The sequence below is a fragment of the Coptis chinensis genome, chromosome 8 (genome assembly GCF_015680905.1).
Source record: "Coptis chinensis isolate HL-2020 chromosome 8, ASM1568090v1, whole genome shotgun sequence".
Classification (NCBI taxonomy): domain Eukaryota; kingdom Viridiplantae; phylum Streptophyta; class Magnoliopsida; order Ranunculales; family Ranunculaceae; genus Coptis; species Coptis chinensis.
In genome coordinates, this window is record NC_141463.1 from 49666714 (window position 1) to 49683653 (window position 16940).

General features: G+C 38.2%; 2 protein-coding genes across 2 annotated transcripts; one reads left to right on the forward strand and one right to left on the reverse strand.

The window, feature by feature from the left end:
* Positions 1 to 1509: 1509 nt before the first annotated feature.
* LOC147481801 (uncharacterized) lies at positions 1510 to 2133 on the reverse strand. The gene has a single exon (XM_086579064.1). The coding sequence runs from the start codon at positions 2131 to 2133 to the stop codon at positions 1510 to 1512; it is 624 nt and encodes a 207-aa protein (XP_086435190.1).
* An 11743-nt stretch (positions 2134 to 13876) lies between these two features.
* On the forward strand, positions 13877 to 14383 carry LOC147481802 (uncharacterized). The gene has a single exon (XM_086579065.1). The coding sequence runs from the start codon at positions 13877 to 13879 to the stop codon at positions 14381 to 14383; it is 507 nt and encodes a 168-aa protein (XP_086435191.1).
* Positions 14384 to 16940: the final 2557 nt, after the last annotated feature.

The following is a 16940-nucleotide window of genomic DNA, read 5'->3' on the forward strand; positions in this document are numbered from 1 at the left end:
TGTCGGTGCATTCTGTCGTTGACCATTGACTTTTGACAGTTTTACTTTTTGGCACATTTTCAAAGTTGTTCCATGATGTCCCTTTTGCGGTCCTTTTGTCTCATTTTGGCTCTATAACACGCCTTTTGAGGTATTAGTTGTAGAATAGGGCAGTATCCGGAAAAAGCGATAAGAACATGAATTTTCTACAATCAATCAATCCATCCAGTGTTTAACATTCATTATAGTGCAAGCTCACACGTAGGTGCATTCAATCTTGTGTTTTGCATTCTTTCAAACGCAAGCTCGCTTGTAGGTACGTTCATTCAATCAATCAAGTGTTTTTCATTCATTATAATGCAAGCTTACACGTAAGTGTATTCACCGATAAAAAAAAAAAAGTGTATTCCATCAAGTGTTTCCCATACATTCAATCAATCAAATGTTTTGTATTCATTCTAATGCAAACTCGAACGTAGATGTATTTAGTCAAGTTGTTTGGATTCTGCTGGTGTAGAAAGTGAGGTTATAGGGTTTGCAAGTTGTTCATCTTAGGTCTAACTTATATGATCTAAGCATGGGTTTAGGGTTTAAAGGCTTAGTCTTTTTCTTACAAATGGTTTAGTCATTGATCCTTGAAGCCTTGGAGTGTTTCTTGTTTTTTTGAGTTTTTACGCCCTAAAGTTCACTTTTATCGTTGACTATGGCTTTGATTGTTGACCGTTGACTTTCGACAGTTTGACTTTTTGGCACTTTATCCCAGTTGTTCCATGATGTCCCTTTTTGGGTCCTTTTGGCTCTATAACATGCCTTTTGAGGTATTAGTTCCAGAAAAGGATTTTATCCGGAAAAAGCGATAAGAACATGAGTTTTCTACAATCAATCTATCAATCCGGTGTTTTCCATTCATTATAGTGCAAGCTCACACGTAGGTGCATTCAATCATGTGTTTTGCATTCGTTCTAACGCAAGCTCTCTTGTAGGTATATTCATTCAATCAATCAAGTGGTTTTCATTCATTATAATGCAAGATCACACATAAGTGTATTCCATCAAGTGTTTCGCATACATTCAATCAATCAAGTGTTTTGCATTCAGTATAATGCAAACTCCCACGTAGATACGTTAAGTCAAGTGTTTTGCATTCTGTTAGTCTATAAAGTGGGCTTATAGGGTTTGGAAGTTGTTCATCTTAGATCTAACTTATATGATCTAGGCTAGGATTTAGGGTTTAGAGGCTTAGTCCATGTCTTACAAATGGTTTAGTCATTGATCCTTGAAGCCTTGGAGTGTTTCCTGTGCTTTTTAGTTTTTGTTCCCTTGAGTTCACTTTTATCATTGACTATGGCTTTGATCGTTGACCGATGACTTTTGACAGTTTGAATTTTTGGCACTTTTTCCTAGTTGTTCCATGATGTCCCTTTTAGGGTCCTTTTGTCTCCTTTTTTTTTTTTTTTTTGGTATGTAAGCGGGGTTTTTTAATTAAGAGGTCCCCTACCCCTTCCTCATAGAGGATTAAAATAAAAATTATTACAATCTTAAGTACTCTTTTCCACTAGCATCTTCATATACAATTTTCTTTATATCTTCAGAAAATGAGCTAGGGATGAGTTCAATGAAAACAGTTCCTGGAATAGTAGTAGCTAGATGATCAGCTACTCTATTACATTCTCTAAACACATTAATTATAAAAAATCTTTCTAATATGTTGATTTTGTTCTTGATGTCTTCAATAATCTTCTTCAGCCTCCATGGTTGAGTCTTCCTTGTATTAAGAAAGCTGAGCACATTTTTTGAATCTGTTTGTGCTCTTAGTTTCTTTACATTGTGCCTTCTTGCAAGTTCCAAACCCTTTTGTAGTCCCTCTAGTTCAATGAAAGCTATGTCAGCGAAGTCTGATTTTCCTTTAGCTGCCGCAATGACCCTCCCTTGATAGTCTCTCAAAACTGCTACCCATCCACCTTCTAACCCTTGTAGTGTCCCATCCGAATTCAAATTCACAATATCTGGGCCTGATCGCTCCCACTTGCACTTTTGGGCCCTTGAAATTTCGGGCTCCACATACAGGTTCCACCTTTGTTCAAATTCATCTCTTTCCTCCCCTATCTTCTTCTTCCTTCTGACAGCACCCAACTTCGTTCTGACATCCTTCATGATTAGTTGCACCAGCTGATTAAGATATCGCGTCTCATGTTTAAAGATTCGGTTGTTCCTTTCCGACCAAATCCAATAGAAAAAAGCATTACTAGTAAGCTTCAGAGCATCTTCTTTCGGTCCCTTTCCACTCGTTTTCTGCACCATCCATTCTATCTCATCCTGCCAATTCGTTGCAGCTGGTCCTTTTGTCTCATTTTGGCTCTATAACACGCCTTTTGAGGTATTAGTTCCAGAATAGGGATGTATCCAGAAAAAGTGAGAAGAACATGAGTTTTCTACAATCAATCAATCCATCTGGTGTTTTGCATTCATTATAGTGCAAGCTCACACTTAGGTGCTTTCAATCTTGTGTTTTGCATTCAATTAAATCAACTGTTTTTCATTCATTATAATACAAGCTTACACATAAGTGTATTCCATCAAGTGTTTCCCATAAATTCAATCAATCAAGTATTTTGTATTCATTCTAATGCAAACTCCCAGGTAGATGCATTTAGTCAAGTGTTTTGCATTCTGTCGATGTATATAGTGGGGTTATAGGGTTTGAAAGTTTTTCCTCTTAGATCTAACCTATTTGATCTAGGCTAGGGTTTAGTGTTTAGAGGCTTAGTCATTGTCTTACAAAGGGTTTAGACATTGATCCTTGAAGCCTTTGAGTGTTTCAAGTGCTTTTGAGTTTTTGGGCTCTTGAGTTCACTTTTATCGTTGACTATGGCTTTGATCGTTGACATTGACTTTTGACAGTTTGACTTTTTGGCACTTTTTCCCAGTTGTTCCATGATGTCCCTCTTTTGTCTCCTTTTGGCTCTATAACACGCCTTTTGAGGTATTAGTTCCAGAATAGGGTTGTATCCGGAAAAAGCGATAAGAACATGAGTTTTCTACAATCAATCAATCCATCCGGTGTTTTTCATTCATTATAGTGCAAGCTCACACGTAGGTGCATTCAATGTTGTGTTTTGCATTCTTTCAAATGCAAGCTTGGTTGTAGGTATGTTCATTCAATTAATCAAGTGTTTTTCATTCATTATAAGGCAACCTTACACGTAAGTGTATTCCCTCAAGTGTTTCCCATACATTCAATCAATCAAGTGTTTTGTATTTATTCTAATGCAAACTCCCAAGTAGATGCATTTATTCATGTGTTTTGCATTCTGTTGGTGTATAAAGTGGGGTTATAGGGTTAGGAAGTTGTTCATCTTAGATCTAACTTGTATGATCTAGGCTAGGGTTTAGGGTTTAGAGGCTTAGTCCTTGTCTTACAAAGGGTTTAGTCAGTGATACAAGCCTTAGAGTTTTTCCTGTGCTATTGAGTTTTTGGGCCTTTAAGTTCACTTTTATCATTGTCTATTTCTTTGATCGTTGACCGTTGACTATTGACTATTGACTTTTTACCACTTTTTCCCTGTTTATTCCAAGATGTCATTTTTTTTTTTTTGGTTGGTAAGCGAGGTTTTAGAGAGGTCCCCTACCCCTTTTATTAGAAATAAAAAATTGTAAACAGCTTGTTACATTCTCACTCTCTCAAGTATTGCTTGCCCCTCGCATCGTCATATATAATTCTGTTTACATCTTCTACAAGCAAATTCGGTAATAGTTCTAAATAATTACATGATGGAATATTAACTGCAATAGCATCAGCTAACTTATTAGAGTCCCTAAATACGTGTCGATTGGGTACAGAGCAAAGCAGCGGGTAAAGGACCGAAACAAGATGCAATGAGGTTAGGATGGATTGGGTACATATACTGGATATGGCAAACTCGAAATGATAAGATATTTGAAAATAAACAGGCGCGCACAGCATAGGTGGCTTGTAGAATATTGAGTGATGTCAGAACAAAACTTCAATCAATGGAAATAAAGTTGGAAGAGGGACCAGAGAATCATCAGTTCAGAGAAAGATGGAATGTTGATGTGGTATCTAAACTGAGGAAGACGAAGTACTGTAGCTAGGAAAGAGCAGAAGAGGGCGTACTGAATTTGAATACAGACGGTACACTAAATGGGCCTTTAGGTGGATGGGTCGCGGTTGTGAGAAATGAACAGGGGCAAGTCATTATAGCGAGTAAGGGAAGGTCCAATAAGCGGACCATTGCTTTAATAGAGCTGCAAGGTGTTGAAAAAGCTATCAAAATGGCTATTTCGCAGGGAATCAAGAAGCTTAGAGTGGAGACGAATTTAGCAAATGTAATCTCTTTTTTCAAAGTTGAAAATCAGTACCCATGGCAAGCAGAACAGATGATGAGGAGCATTACCCAGATGAGAGAGAAACTAGAAATATTCACTATTACTCATGTGTACCGAGAAGCTAACAAACTTGCAGATGCATTGGCAAGTAATATTCCTACAATTAGCTATGTAGAATTAATTCCTAGTTCATTTTCGGAGGATGTAAAAAAAATAATATATGATGATGCAGTAGGCAAACTCTATACTCGATTGTAACAAGCTATTTAATCTTTATTAATGAAAATGGGTAGGGGACCTCTATAAGAACCTCGCTTGCCCATCAAAAAAAAAAAACTTAGATCTAACTTATATGATCTAGGCTAGAGTTTAGGGTTTAGGGTTTAGGGGCCTAGTCTTTGTCTTACAAAGGGTTTCATCATTGATATTTGAAGCCTTGGAGTGTTTCCTGTGCTTTTGAGTTTTTGGGCCCTTGAGTTCACTTTTATCGTTGACTATGGCTTTGATCGTTAACCGTTAATTTTTGACAGTTTGACTTTTTGGAACTTTTTCCCAGTTATTCCGTGATGTCCCTTTTAGGGTCCTTTTGACTCATTTTGGCTTTTAATGTATTAGTTCCAGAATAGGGCTGTATCCAGACAAAGCGATAAGAACATGAGATTTCTACAATCAATCAATCAATCCGGTGTTTTACATTCATTATAGTGCAAACTTACACGTAGGTGCATTCAATCTTGTGTTTTGCATTCTTTCTAACGCAAGCTCGCTTGTAGGTACGTTCATTCAATCATTCAAGTGTTTTTAATTCATTCTAATGCAAGCTCACACGTAAGTGTATTCCATCAAGTGTTTTGTATTCTGTCTGTGTACAAAGTGGGGTTATAGGGTTTGGAAGTTGTTCATCTTAGATCTAACTTATATGATCTAGGCTAGGGTTCAGGGTTTAGAGACTTTGTCTTTGTCTTACAAAGGGTTTAGTCATTGATCCTTGAAGCCGTGGAGTGGTTCCTGTGCTTTAATCATTGATCGTTCATTTTTTACTGTTTTACTTTTTGGCACTTTTTCCCAGTTATTTCATGATGTCCCTTTTAGGATCATTTTGGCTCTATAACACGCCTTTTGATGTATTAGTTCCAGAATAGAGCTATATCCGGAAATAGAGATAAGAACATGAGTTTTCTACAATCAATCAATCAATCCTGTGTTTTGCATTCATTATATTGTAAGCTCTTTTTATTTTTTGATTGGAAAGTGAGGTTGTTTATGAGGTTCCCTACCCCTTTTTATTTAATATAAAAGATCTGTTACAGCTTGTTACATTCTTACATATTGTTTCCCCACTGAATCATCATGAATGATTTTCCTTACATCCACTGGAAATAAGTTAAAATCTAGTTCTATATAGCTCGTTGTGGGAATAGTACTAGCAAGTGCGTCTGCTAACTTGTTGGCTTCTCTGTAAACATGAGATATAGTAAACTCTTCCATTTGCTCTCTCATTCGACTAATGCTCCTCATAATTTTTTCTACTTGCCATGGGTGCCGACCCCAAGTTCTGAAAAATGATTGCACATTTGTTGAATCGGTTAGATCGCGAATGTACGAAGTGGTGATCAATAGCCATTCTCATTCCTTGCTCGACCCCTTGCAATTCTATTAGTGCTATAGATTGCTTGTCTGATCTTCCCTTTCTTGCCACTTTCACCTGCCCATGCTCATCTCCTATTACAGCTGCCCATTAAACTCTCATCCATTGCAAACAGCCATCGGTATTCAAGTTAAATGTTTTTTGAGCTGCGCGTTCCCATTTACAGTGTTTTTCATTCATCATTCTAGTGTTTTTCATTCATTCTAGAACAAGCTCACACGTAAGTGTATTCCATCAAGTGTTTCGCATACATTCAATCAGTCAAGTGTTTTGCACTCATTCAAATGCAAACTCCAACGTAGATGCCTTTAGTCAACTGTTTTACATTCTATCGGTGTATAAATTGGGGTTATAGGGTTGGAAGTTGTTCATCTTAGATCTAACTTATGTGATCTAGGCTAGGGTTTAGGGTTTAGAGGCTTAGTTCTTGTCTTACAAAGGGTTTAGTCATTGATCCTTGAAGCCTTGGAGTGTTTCCTGTGCTTTTGAGTTTTTGGGCCCTTGTCTTCACTTTTATCATTGACTATGGCTTTGATCGTTGACCGTTGACTTTTGACTGTTTTATTTTTTGGCACTTTTTCCCTGTTAATCTATGATGTGCCTTTTAGTGTCATTTTGGCTCTATAACACGCGTTTTGATGTATTAGTTCCAGAATAGGGCTGTATCCGGAAAAAACGATAAGAACATGAGTTTTCTACAATCAATCAATCAATCTAGTATTTTGTATTCATTATAGTGCAAACTCATACGTATGTGCATTCAATCATGTGTTTTGCATTTATTCTAATGCAAACTCGCTTGTAGGTACGTTCTTTCAATCAATCAAGTGCTTTTCATTCATTATAATTCAAGCTCACATGTAAGTGTATTCCATCAAGTGTTTCGTATACATTCAATCAATCCAGTGTTATGCATTCATTCTAATGCAAACTCCCACGTAGATGCATTTAGTCAAGTGTTTTGCACTCTGTCGGTATATAAAGTGGGGTTATAGGGTTTGGAAGTTGTTCATTTTATATCTAACTAATATGATTTAGGCTAGGGTTTAGGGTTTAGTGGCTTAGTCCTTGTCTTACAAAGGGTTTAGTCATTGATCCTTGAAGCCTTGGGGTGTTTCAAGTGATTTTCAGTTTTTGGGCCCTTGAGTTCACTTTTATCGTTGACTATGACTTTGATCGTTGACCGTTTTCTTTTGACAGTTTGACTTTTTGGCACTTTTTCCCAGTTGTTCTATGATGTCCTTATTAGGGTCCTTTTGTCTCCTTTTGGCTCTATAACATGCAGTTTGAGGTATTAGTTCCATAATAGGGCTGTATCCGGAAAAAGCGATAAGAACATGAGAATTCTACAATCAATCCTTCAATCCGGTGTTTTGCATTCATTATAGTGCAAGCTCACACGTAGGTGCATTCAATCTTGTGTTTTACATTCTTTTTAACGCAAGCTCACTTGTAGGTACGTTCATTCAATCAATCAAGTGCTTTTCATTCATTATAATGCAAGCTCACAAGAAAGTGTATTCCATCAAGTGCTTCGTATACAATCAATCAATCAAGTGTTTTGCATTCATTCTAATGCAAACTCCCACGTAGATGCATTTTGTCAAGTGTTTTGCATTCTGTCGGTGTATAAAGTGGGGTTATAGGGTTTGGAAGTTGTTCAACTTAGATCTAACTTATATGATCTAGGCTAAGGTTTAGGGTTTAGAGGCTTAGTCCTTGTCTTACAAATGGTTTAGTCATTGATCCTTGAAGCCTTGGACTGTTTCCTATGCTTTTTAGTTTTTGGCCCCTTGAGTTCACTTTAATCGTTGACTATGGCTTTGATCGTTGACCGTTGACTTTTGATAGTTTTACATTTTGGCACTTTTTCCCTGTTATTCCATAATGTACCTTTTAGTGTCATTTTGGTTCTATAACACGTCTTTTGATGTATTTTTTTTTTTTTGATAGGCAAGCGGGGTTTTTTAATTAAGAGGTCCCCTACCCCTTCCCATAGGGAAAAAATATGAATTATTACAACCTTAAGTACTCAACCCCATTAGCATCTTCAAACACTATTTTCTTTATATCTTCAGAAAATGAGCTTGGGGTGAGTTCAATAAAGAAAGCATTTGGTACATTCTCTGCTAATTTATCTGCTAACCTATTACATTCTCTAAAAATGTGAATAATATCAAATAACTCTAGGCTAGCAATCTGTTTCTTTATGTCTTCAATCATCTTCTTTGCTCTCCATGGTTGCTTTCTTTTCTTGATGAGAGACAGCACATTTGTTGAATCTGTTTGCGCCTTAATCTTCTTTATGTTGTACTTGTGTACTAACTTCAATCCTTGATGTAGTCCTTCTAACTCAATGAAAGCAATTGAATGGAAATAAGACTTCCCTTTCGCTACTGCCATTACTTGTCCTTGATCATCTCTTAAAGTCGCCGCCCATCCTCCTTGCATGCCTGTTAGTGTACCATCAATGTTTAAGTTCACTATTCCTATCCCAGCTTTCTCCTACTTACATCTTATAACTGTTGCACAGATGGGTTCGGTGTGGACATTCCATCTCTGCATAAACTCATCTCTTTCCTGCCCTTCCTTCATCTTGTATGTGATCGAGCTTAGCTTTGTCTTGACGTCGTGCATGATCAGTTATACCATTTCATTAAGGAATCTTGTGTTTCTCTCGAATATCCTATTGTTCCTCTTCCTCCAAATCCAGTAGATAAACGCATTTGTGACCAGTTTTAGTGCATCTTTCTTACTGCCTTTCCCCTTGCTATTCTGACACAGCCACTCAATTTTGTCTTGCCACATCCTCATATACTGCCTGCTGTAACCTGCTAATGACATCAGTGAACACCATATATTCCGAGCGAAAGAGCACTCGAAGAACAGATGTTGATGGGTCTCTGTCTCCCTCCAGCATAACACACAGATGTCATCGTGTATAATGTCTCGCTGTCGCATTTTATCCCTTGTTTTCAGTCCTTCATTGAAGAACATCCATCCAATGAATGAGTGGCGTGGAATTCTGTTTGGAAACCAAATTAAGCCTTGCCAAGCTGGCGTCTGCCTAACATTCCTTAAGCTATCGTAAGTGTCCTTTAGCGTGAACTCTCCTATGAATGTCTCCTTCCATACCACACTATCATCTCCCCCTTCAATCTCTACCTCCTCTTCCATCATCGTCACTATCTCATTCATATGTGTTCTTATGTGCTGTGGAACAGCCCAATTTCCATTCTCTATAAAGTTCGACACTTAAGTATTAAAGTTACCTGTGGAAGCATATCGTAATACTTATGGGAACTTGTCTCTGAGTATTCCTGCTAGATGCCAAGGGTCGTGCCACAGGTTTGTGTTCCTTCCATCTCCGATCTTATACAAAATCAGATTCGATGCTTCAATTCATAACTTCAGCACGTTCCTCCAGCTCCAAGAACAATCAGTTGGTATTTTCATTTCCCAGAACCTCTTTTGCTTGATTAAGTTCTTCTTCACCCACTTAACCCAAATAGTTTCCTTATTACTTGCTATCTGCCATACTTGCTTCAGATTTGCTGCTTTGTTTGTTGTTTTCAAGTCTCTTATTCCCAGCCCTCCTTCATCCATAGGATAACACATGTCCTCCCAACTAATTAGCGCATTCGCTGTCTTCAGGTCTGGGCCTTTCCACAAGAACTTTTTGCATAAGCTATTGATGTCTTCAATAGTCTTCATTGAGCTATTGATATCTTGGATAGCATTACATTGAGCTTGGTCCATTCCGAAGAAGTATACCTGACTCTTGTTTATGTTTACCTCTAGTCCTGCACATTGCTTGAATTTCTGTAGGTTTTGGCTTAGACACCTAGCTGTGTCCACTTCACCTTTCATGAATGCAAGTAGGTCATCTGCAAATGAGAGATTAGTTATAACTGGATCATAACATTTAATATGTAACTTGTACCTCCCATCCGCAACACTTCTCATCATAAGATCAGTGAAAAGATCCATAACCAGTACAAAAATATACGGTGACATTGGGTCTCCTTGTCTTATCCCTCTTGTACTCTTGAAATGCCCATATGGAGACCCATTTAACATCACTGAGTATGTGACTATTTCCATGCACACTTTAACCCAATTGATGAACCTGTCCGGATACCCCAATTCTCTTTAACGCAAATATTACTGCTTCCCATCTCACACAGTCATATGCTTTTTTTAGATCAATCTTCGCCATACATCTTGGAGGGTGAGATTCTCTGTGATAGTTGTGCACCAACTGATGTGACAACAATATGTTATCCTGTATGCTTCTTCTAGCTATAAAAGCAGATTGGTTATGTGTAACCAATCTAGGCATGAACTCCTTCATCCTTCTAGTTATAATCTTCGTAATGCATTTGTATATAACTGTGCAACATGCAATAGGTCTGTACTCTACGAGAGTATTAGGGCATTGAATTTTAGGAATTAGGGTAATACATGTAGCATTTACCTCATTAAGCATTTTTCCTGAGTTAAAGAAGTTCCTTATTGCTTTTACAAAATCATCGCCTATAATCCTCCAGCAAGCCTTGAAGAATAGAGAACTGAACCCATCCATTCCCGGTGCTTTGTCATTATCTATATCCGCTAAGACTTCTACTATCTCATCCCTCGAGATCTGCTCTTGCATCTGATCTTGTTCCTCTTGTCTTAGTGTTTCCCTTGGTTGCATTCCTTCAAACTCCGCAAAACTTACCATTTGTAAATCCTCAGGGCTAAATAGCAGCTTGTAATAGTTAACACATTCATCTTTAATCTCATTCAGATCCTCTAATACCTTACCTTGTGCATCTTTCAAACATGTAATTCTGTTTGTGCTTGTCCTTGTCTTAAGAGACTTAAAGAAATACTCCGTATTATCATCCCCCAGAATTATAACTTGATCCCTCGATTTCTGTTTGTAAAAAGATTCTTCTGTTTTTGCTGCCTTCACATATTCCCTGATGGCTATCCTTTCTTCCTTGATGAGATTCTGATTTATTGGATCCACTTGTAGTTTAGTCTGTACCACATTCATTTCTTTCTTTGTTACCTCTGCTCTAGTTTGTATCTGCCCCACTTCTTCTCTATTCCACCGTATCAGTTCCAGCTTTACATTTTTAAGTCTTCTCATGAAGGTATACATAGGATTCCCTACCACTTCGATTGCCCAAGCCCTCTCTACTGTTTCCACAAACCCTGTCTCTTTAATCCAACAGTTGAAAAATCGAAAGCTCCTCTTCTTATAGTTCCTCTGTGTTAAGGGGTAGACCACCATAGGTGTATGGTCTGACGTAGCTCCTTGATTCAAGAATTCAGCTTGTGTATCCCCAAATTCGCTCACCCATTCCGCATTCACTAACACCTATCTAATTTTCTCAAAGCTCTATTCTCTTGCTTATTGCTCCAGGTGAACAGATGCCCTTTATATCTCATATCAACCAACCCAACCATTGTAACACAATCAAGCAAGTCTTGAAAGTGTATAGTTCTTGTTTCTGATCCACCTACTCTTTCTTGAGTTTTGAGTACTGAGTTAAAGTCCCCCAATACAATCCATGGTAGTTTCGTGTCCGACATTTTACAGACCTACTAGAGTGTGTTAATGCCTCAGGCTTAGTTGATATCAAGAGCAGAGGAAACTATCTAACATGGAGTAATAGGCAAGATAGCAGGATAAGTTGCAAACTGGATCGAGTTATGGCCAATGCAGAATGGATTGGAGCATATGGGGATCACGAGGCTGAGTTTATGAATCCTGGAGCTATGTCAGATCATTCAGCCATGGTAGTTACAACAACAGCCCAAAAAAATCAGAAGAACAAAGCTTTCAAGTTCTTCAACTTCTGGTATAATGAGAGGGGTTTCATGAATACAGTAGAGGAAGCTTGGAACAATTCAGTGGTGGGAAACCCGATGTTTATATTCATGGAGAAGTTAAAGCTGACAAAGGCCGCACTCAAACAGTGGAACAGCAAGAGAGTGGGAATGTGGTGAGCAGAGTAACCGAAACTAAAGAAACAATGGATAAAATACAAATAGAACTGCAAGCTCAGCCTTTGGATGGGGTACTAATCAGAAAAGAAAGAGAAGCTATAACAAAACATGTGCAAGCAATAAACACAGAGGAGGACATGGTCAGGCAAAAATCAAGAGAGCAGGAGATAGTGTTGGGGGATAATAATACGAAATATTTCTTTAAATCCATGCAAGCGAGAAGAATTGTCAATAAGATTTCGTGTTTGAAAGATGATGCTGGAAATGTGATAATGGATGCAAGAGCAATTGGAGATGAGTGCGTCAACTTGTACGAAGCACTATACAGCCCTATTAACTTGCCTACAGTGGATCTCAGCGTTTTTCAAGGAATGGAACCACGCCATCAGATTGATATGATAGAGTGGGAGAAATTGCAGCAGGATGTGACACGGGATGAAATTATAGAGGCCCTTGCTGATATTGGTAATGACAAGGCTCCGGGAAGTGATGGATTTAGCACATTCTTTTACAAATGCACATGGAGAATCATTGGAGAGGATTTCATAAGAGTTGTAAGGAATTTCTTTCACTCTAATCAGATGCTAAAAGAGGTAAATACAACATGTGTTACCCTCATCCCCAAAATTAATATTCCTACTTCTTTAGGAGATTACAGACCTATAGCATGCTGTGAAGTTATGTATAAATGTATTACGAAGGTTATGACAAAAAGAATGAAATATCTAATGCCGAAAGTGGTTAATTCTAACCAATCGGCTTTTATCACCGGGAGAAGTATACAAGATAACATTCTGTTATCTCATGAAATAATGCATAATTACCATCGAGATCACACCCCGGCAAGATGTGCAGTAAAAGTGGATTTAAGAAAAGTTTATGACACAGTAAGATGGGAAGCAGTGGATTTTGCTATGAGAAGAGTGGGAATACCAGAAAGGTTTATTACTTGGGTTATAGCTTGTGTGGAAACAACATCATACTCAATCATGATTAATGGATCTGCTTATGGGTATTTCAGAGGTAAACGAGGGATAAGATAGGGAGATCCAATATCACCATATCTCTTTGTACTGGTTATGGATTTGTTCTCGGATATTATGCTGCAGAGTGTGAGGAATGGAATGTATAAGTTACATCAGAAGTGCATAGACCCAGTTATCACCCACTTGTCTTTTGCAGATGATCTTATGGCATTTTTGCAAGGGGATGTGCAAAGTGCTAATGCTCTTAAGCAGAACTTGGAATCATTCAGGAAGGGGACTGGGTTAGAGGTTAATGTACAAAAGAGCAATATCTTCCTAGCAGGTGTGGATGAGTATACAAGCAATGAGATTGAACAAGTTTTGCAATTTCAAAGAGGAGTGCTGCCAGTGAAATATCTGGGGGTTACCCCTGATCACTACAAGGTTAAGATCAACTGATTGTTGCCAGTTAATCCTTAAAGTGACTAAGAGAATTCAGAGCTGGAAGGGGAAGTTACTCTCATATGCAGGAAGATTGCAGTTGATCAAGGCTGTGTTGAACAACTTGAGTGACTATTGGTTGGCATCGCTAACTATTCCTCCAAAAACAATAGAAGACGTCAACAGATTATGTAGGAACTTCTTGTGGACGAGACCAGATTGTACACAATCACATGCATTGATGGGTTGGGATGATGTCTGCTACCCTTATGAGGAGGGAGGGTTGGGAATCAGAAATTTGGAAAAAGTTAATCAAGCGGCGACAATGAAACATATCTGGAAGATAGTAACAAAGTCAGATAATCTATGGGTGACGTGGGTGTATAAAAACTTGATTAAGGATAAAAGTTTTTGGGTACTAAAGACTCCGCAAGACTGTTCATAGAGCTGGCGGAACATACTCAAAGTAAGAACAGAGGCAGCTGATATAATGATGCATCAAATTGGTGATGGGAATGACACAAGCTTCTGGAATGAGCCCTGGAATGCAAATGGGATACTGAGAACAAAGTTTCCACAAGCCCTTCTAGATAGCAGCTTCTTCCATGTGCAAAACAAGGTATCAGACTTTATAGTTTCAGGGAAATGGAGCATACCGCAACACATAAAGGAACATCTAACTGATATTATAGGAGAAATTGATGAGGTGGAAATTATGGGAAATGATGACAAGATAGTATGGACAGCGACAAATCATGGAGAATATAGTTTGAAAGAAACGTATGAGAGCTTGAGAAGTATACGCCAAAATGTGCCGTGGGGGAAACTAGTTTGGTACTCGAACAGAATTCCTCAACATTCGTTTATAAGCTGGATGGCCTTAAGAGGGGGGTTAAAGACCCTGAAGAAACTGAAAGAATGGAAGAAAGTGCAAACTGATGAATGTACTGGCAAGGTACTGAAACAGAGCATCATCTGTTTCACAGATGCAACTTTGTGAACACAGTGTGGACTCAAATATTACAGAGAATGGGGTTCAACAGAAATGTGGCGATGACTTGGGAAGAAGAGGTGCAATGGGTTGAAAAAGTGACGAGAGGAAAGGGATGTATACAAGATGGATTTCGTCTGGTATGGAATGTGTTCATATATGGAGTCTGGAAAACACGAAATGATCGTATATTTCAGAACAAGCGTCCTGATGCAAAACAAGTCACTGAAATGGTGATTAGTGAGGCAAGAACTAAACTCATGGGGATGAGAATCAAAATGGAGCAGGGGCCAGAGGCGCAGCGATTCATGGAATTGTGGAACATAGATGTTGAAGCTAAAGTGGAGAAATGAGAGTATTGCAAATGGGTTAGAGCTGGAAATGATATATATATAATTTGAATACGGATGGAACTTTGCAAGGACAAGAGGGGGGATGGGCAGCAGTGATAGGAACTGATAATGGAGAAGTAGCAGCAGCGAGTCACGACAAAGCAAGATATCAGACCATTGCATTGATCGAACTTCAGGCTGTAGAGAATGGAATTCAGATGGCAATGAGAATGGGGATAAAGAAGATTGAAGTTCAAACTGATTCGACGAATGTAATATCATTCTTAAACAACGGCAGCAAGCATCCATGGATGGCGGAGAAGATGATTAGAAGGATTCAAATAATGAAGGAAGAATTCGAACATTTCAAGATTTTTCATGTCTACAGGGAAACTAATAGACTAGCAGATGTGCTGGCACAGAACATTCCTAATCTTAGTTATATAGAATTAGTACCTAGCTCTTTTAGCAAGGATGTCCAGAAAATTATTTTTGAAGATGCTAGTAGTAAACAGTATCTAAGATTGTAATAATTTAACTTTTTTATCCTCTATGAGGAAGGGGTAGGGGACCTCTTAATTAAAAAACCCCACTTGCCAACCAGAAAAAAAAAAAAAAAAAAAAAAAACTTGATAAGGAGGAGGAATTTTTGGGATATCAAAATCCCAAATGATTGTTCTTGGAGTTGGAGAAATATTCTTCAGGGAGGAAACATGCTGCTGATTTTGTTACTCACCAGATTGGAGATGGAAGTGCTACAAAGCTATGGTATGATCCTTGGCATCCGTTAGGCATTCTAAAGGATTATTTCCCACAAGCTTTGCTTTATGATTCTACTACAAATTTAAAATACTTATGTTGCTAGACTTATTGAGAATAGAGCATGGAGTATACCGGCAAACATCAAGGTGCATATGCCTGATATAGTAGAAGAGATGGAGGAAGGAGTAAGTATAGGAGGGGGGGGAAGATAAAGTGGTCTGGACAGCCTCTATTTATGGGGAGTTTGAACTGAAACAAACTTATGAAGTCATGAGAAGGAAGATTCAATTAGTGAATTGGCATCATTTGATTTGGTTTGCAAATAGGATACCAAGACACTCCTTTATAGGATGGATGGTTATGAAGAAGGGCTTGAAAACACTAGAAAAGTTGGAGCATTGGAAGAAAGTGGATTCTAATACATGTGTACTTTGTTGCCATGGTATTGAGAATGAGGCACATCTGTTTTTTGAGTGTGTGTATGCTACATATGTTTGGCTGACTCTTCTAGGAAGAATGGGATACAAAAGAGGCAGAGAAATGACATGGGAGGCAGAAATGGATTGGGTATTAGAGAAGTTTAAAGAAAAAGGGTGCAAACAAGATGCACTCAAACATACTACCATGCAATTTTCTATAACCCCACTTTATACACCGGCAGAATAAAAAACACTTGACTAAATGCATCTACGTGGGAGTTTGCATTAGAATGAATGCAAAACACATGATTGATTGAATGTATGCGAAACACTAGATGCAATACACTTACGTGTGAACTTGCATTATAATGAATGAAAAACACTTGATTGATTGAATAAACGTACCTACAAGCGAGCTTGCGATAAAAAGAATGCAAAACACAAGATTGAATGCACCAATGTGTGAGCTTGCACTATAATGAATGCAAAACACCGGATTGATTGATTGATTGTAGAAAACTAATGTTCTTATCGCTTTTTCCGGATACCGCCCTATTCTGGAACAAATACCTCAAAAGGCATGTTATAGAGACAAAAGGACCCTAAAAGGGACATCATGGAATAACTGTGAAAAAGTGCCAAAAAGTCAAACTGTCAGAAGTCAACGGTTAACGATCAAAGCCATAGTCAACGATAAAAGTGAACTCAAGGGCCCAAAAACTCAAATGCACAGGAAACACACCAATGCTTCAAGGATCAATGACTAAACCATTTTTAAGACAAGGACTAAGCCTCTAAACCCTAGCCTAGATCATATAAGTTAGATCATATAAGTTGATGGAATACACTTACGTGTGAGCTTGCATTATAATGAATGAAAAACACTAGATTGATTGAATGAACATACCTACAAGCGAGCTTGCGTTAGAAAGAATGCAAAACACAAGATTGAATGCACCTACGTGTGAGTCGGCACTTTAATGAATGCAAAACACCGGATTGATTGATTGATTGTAGAAAACTCATGTTCTTATCGCTTTTTCTAGATACAGC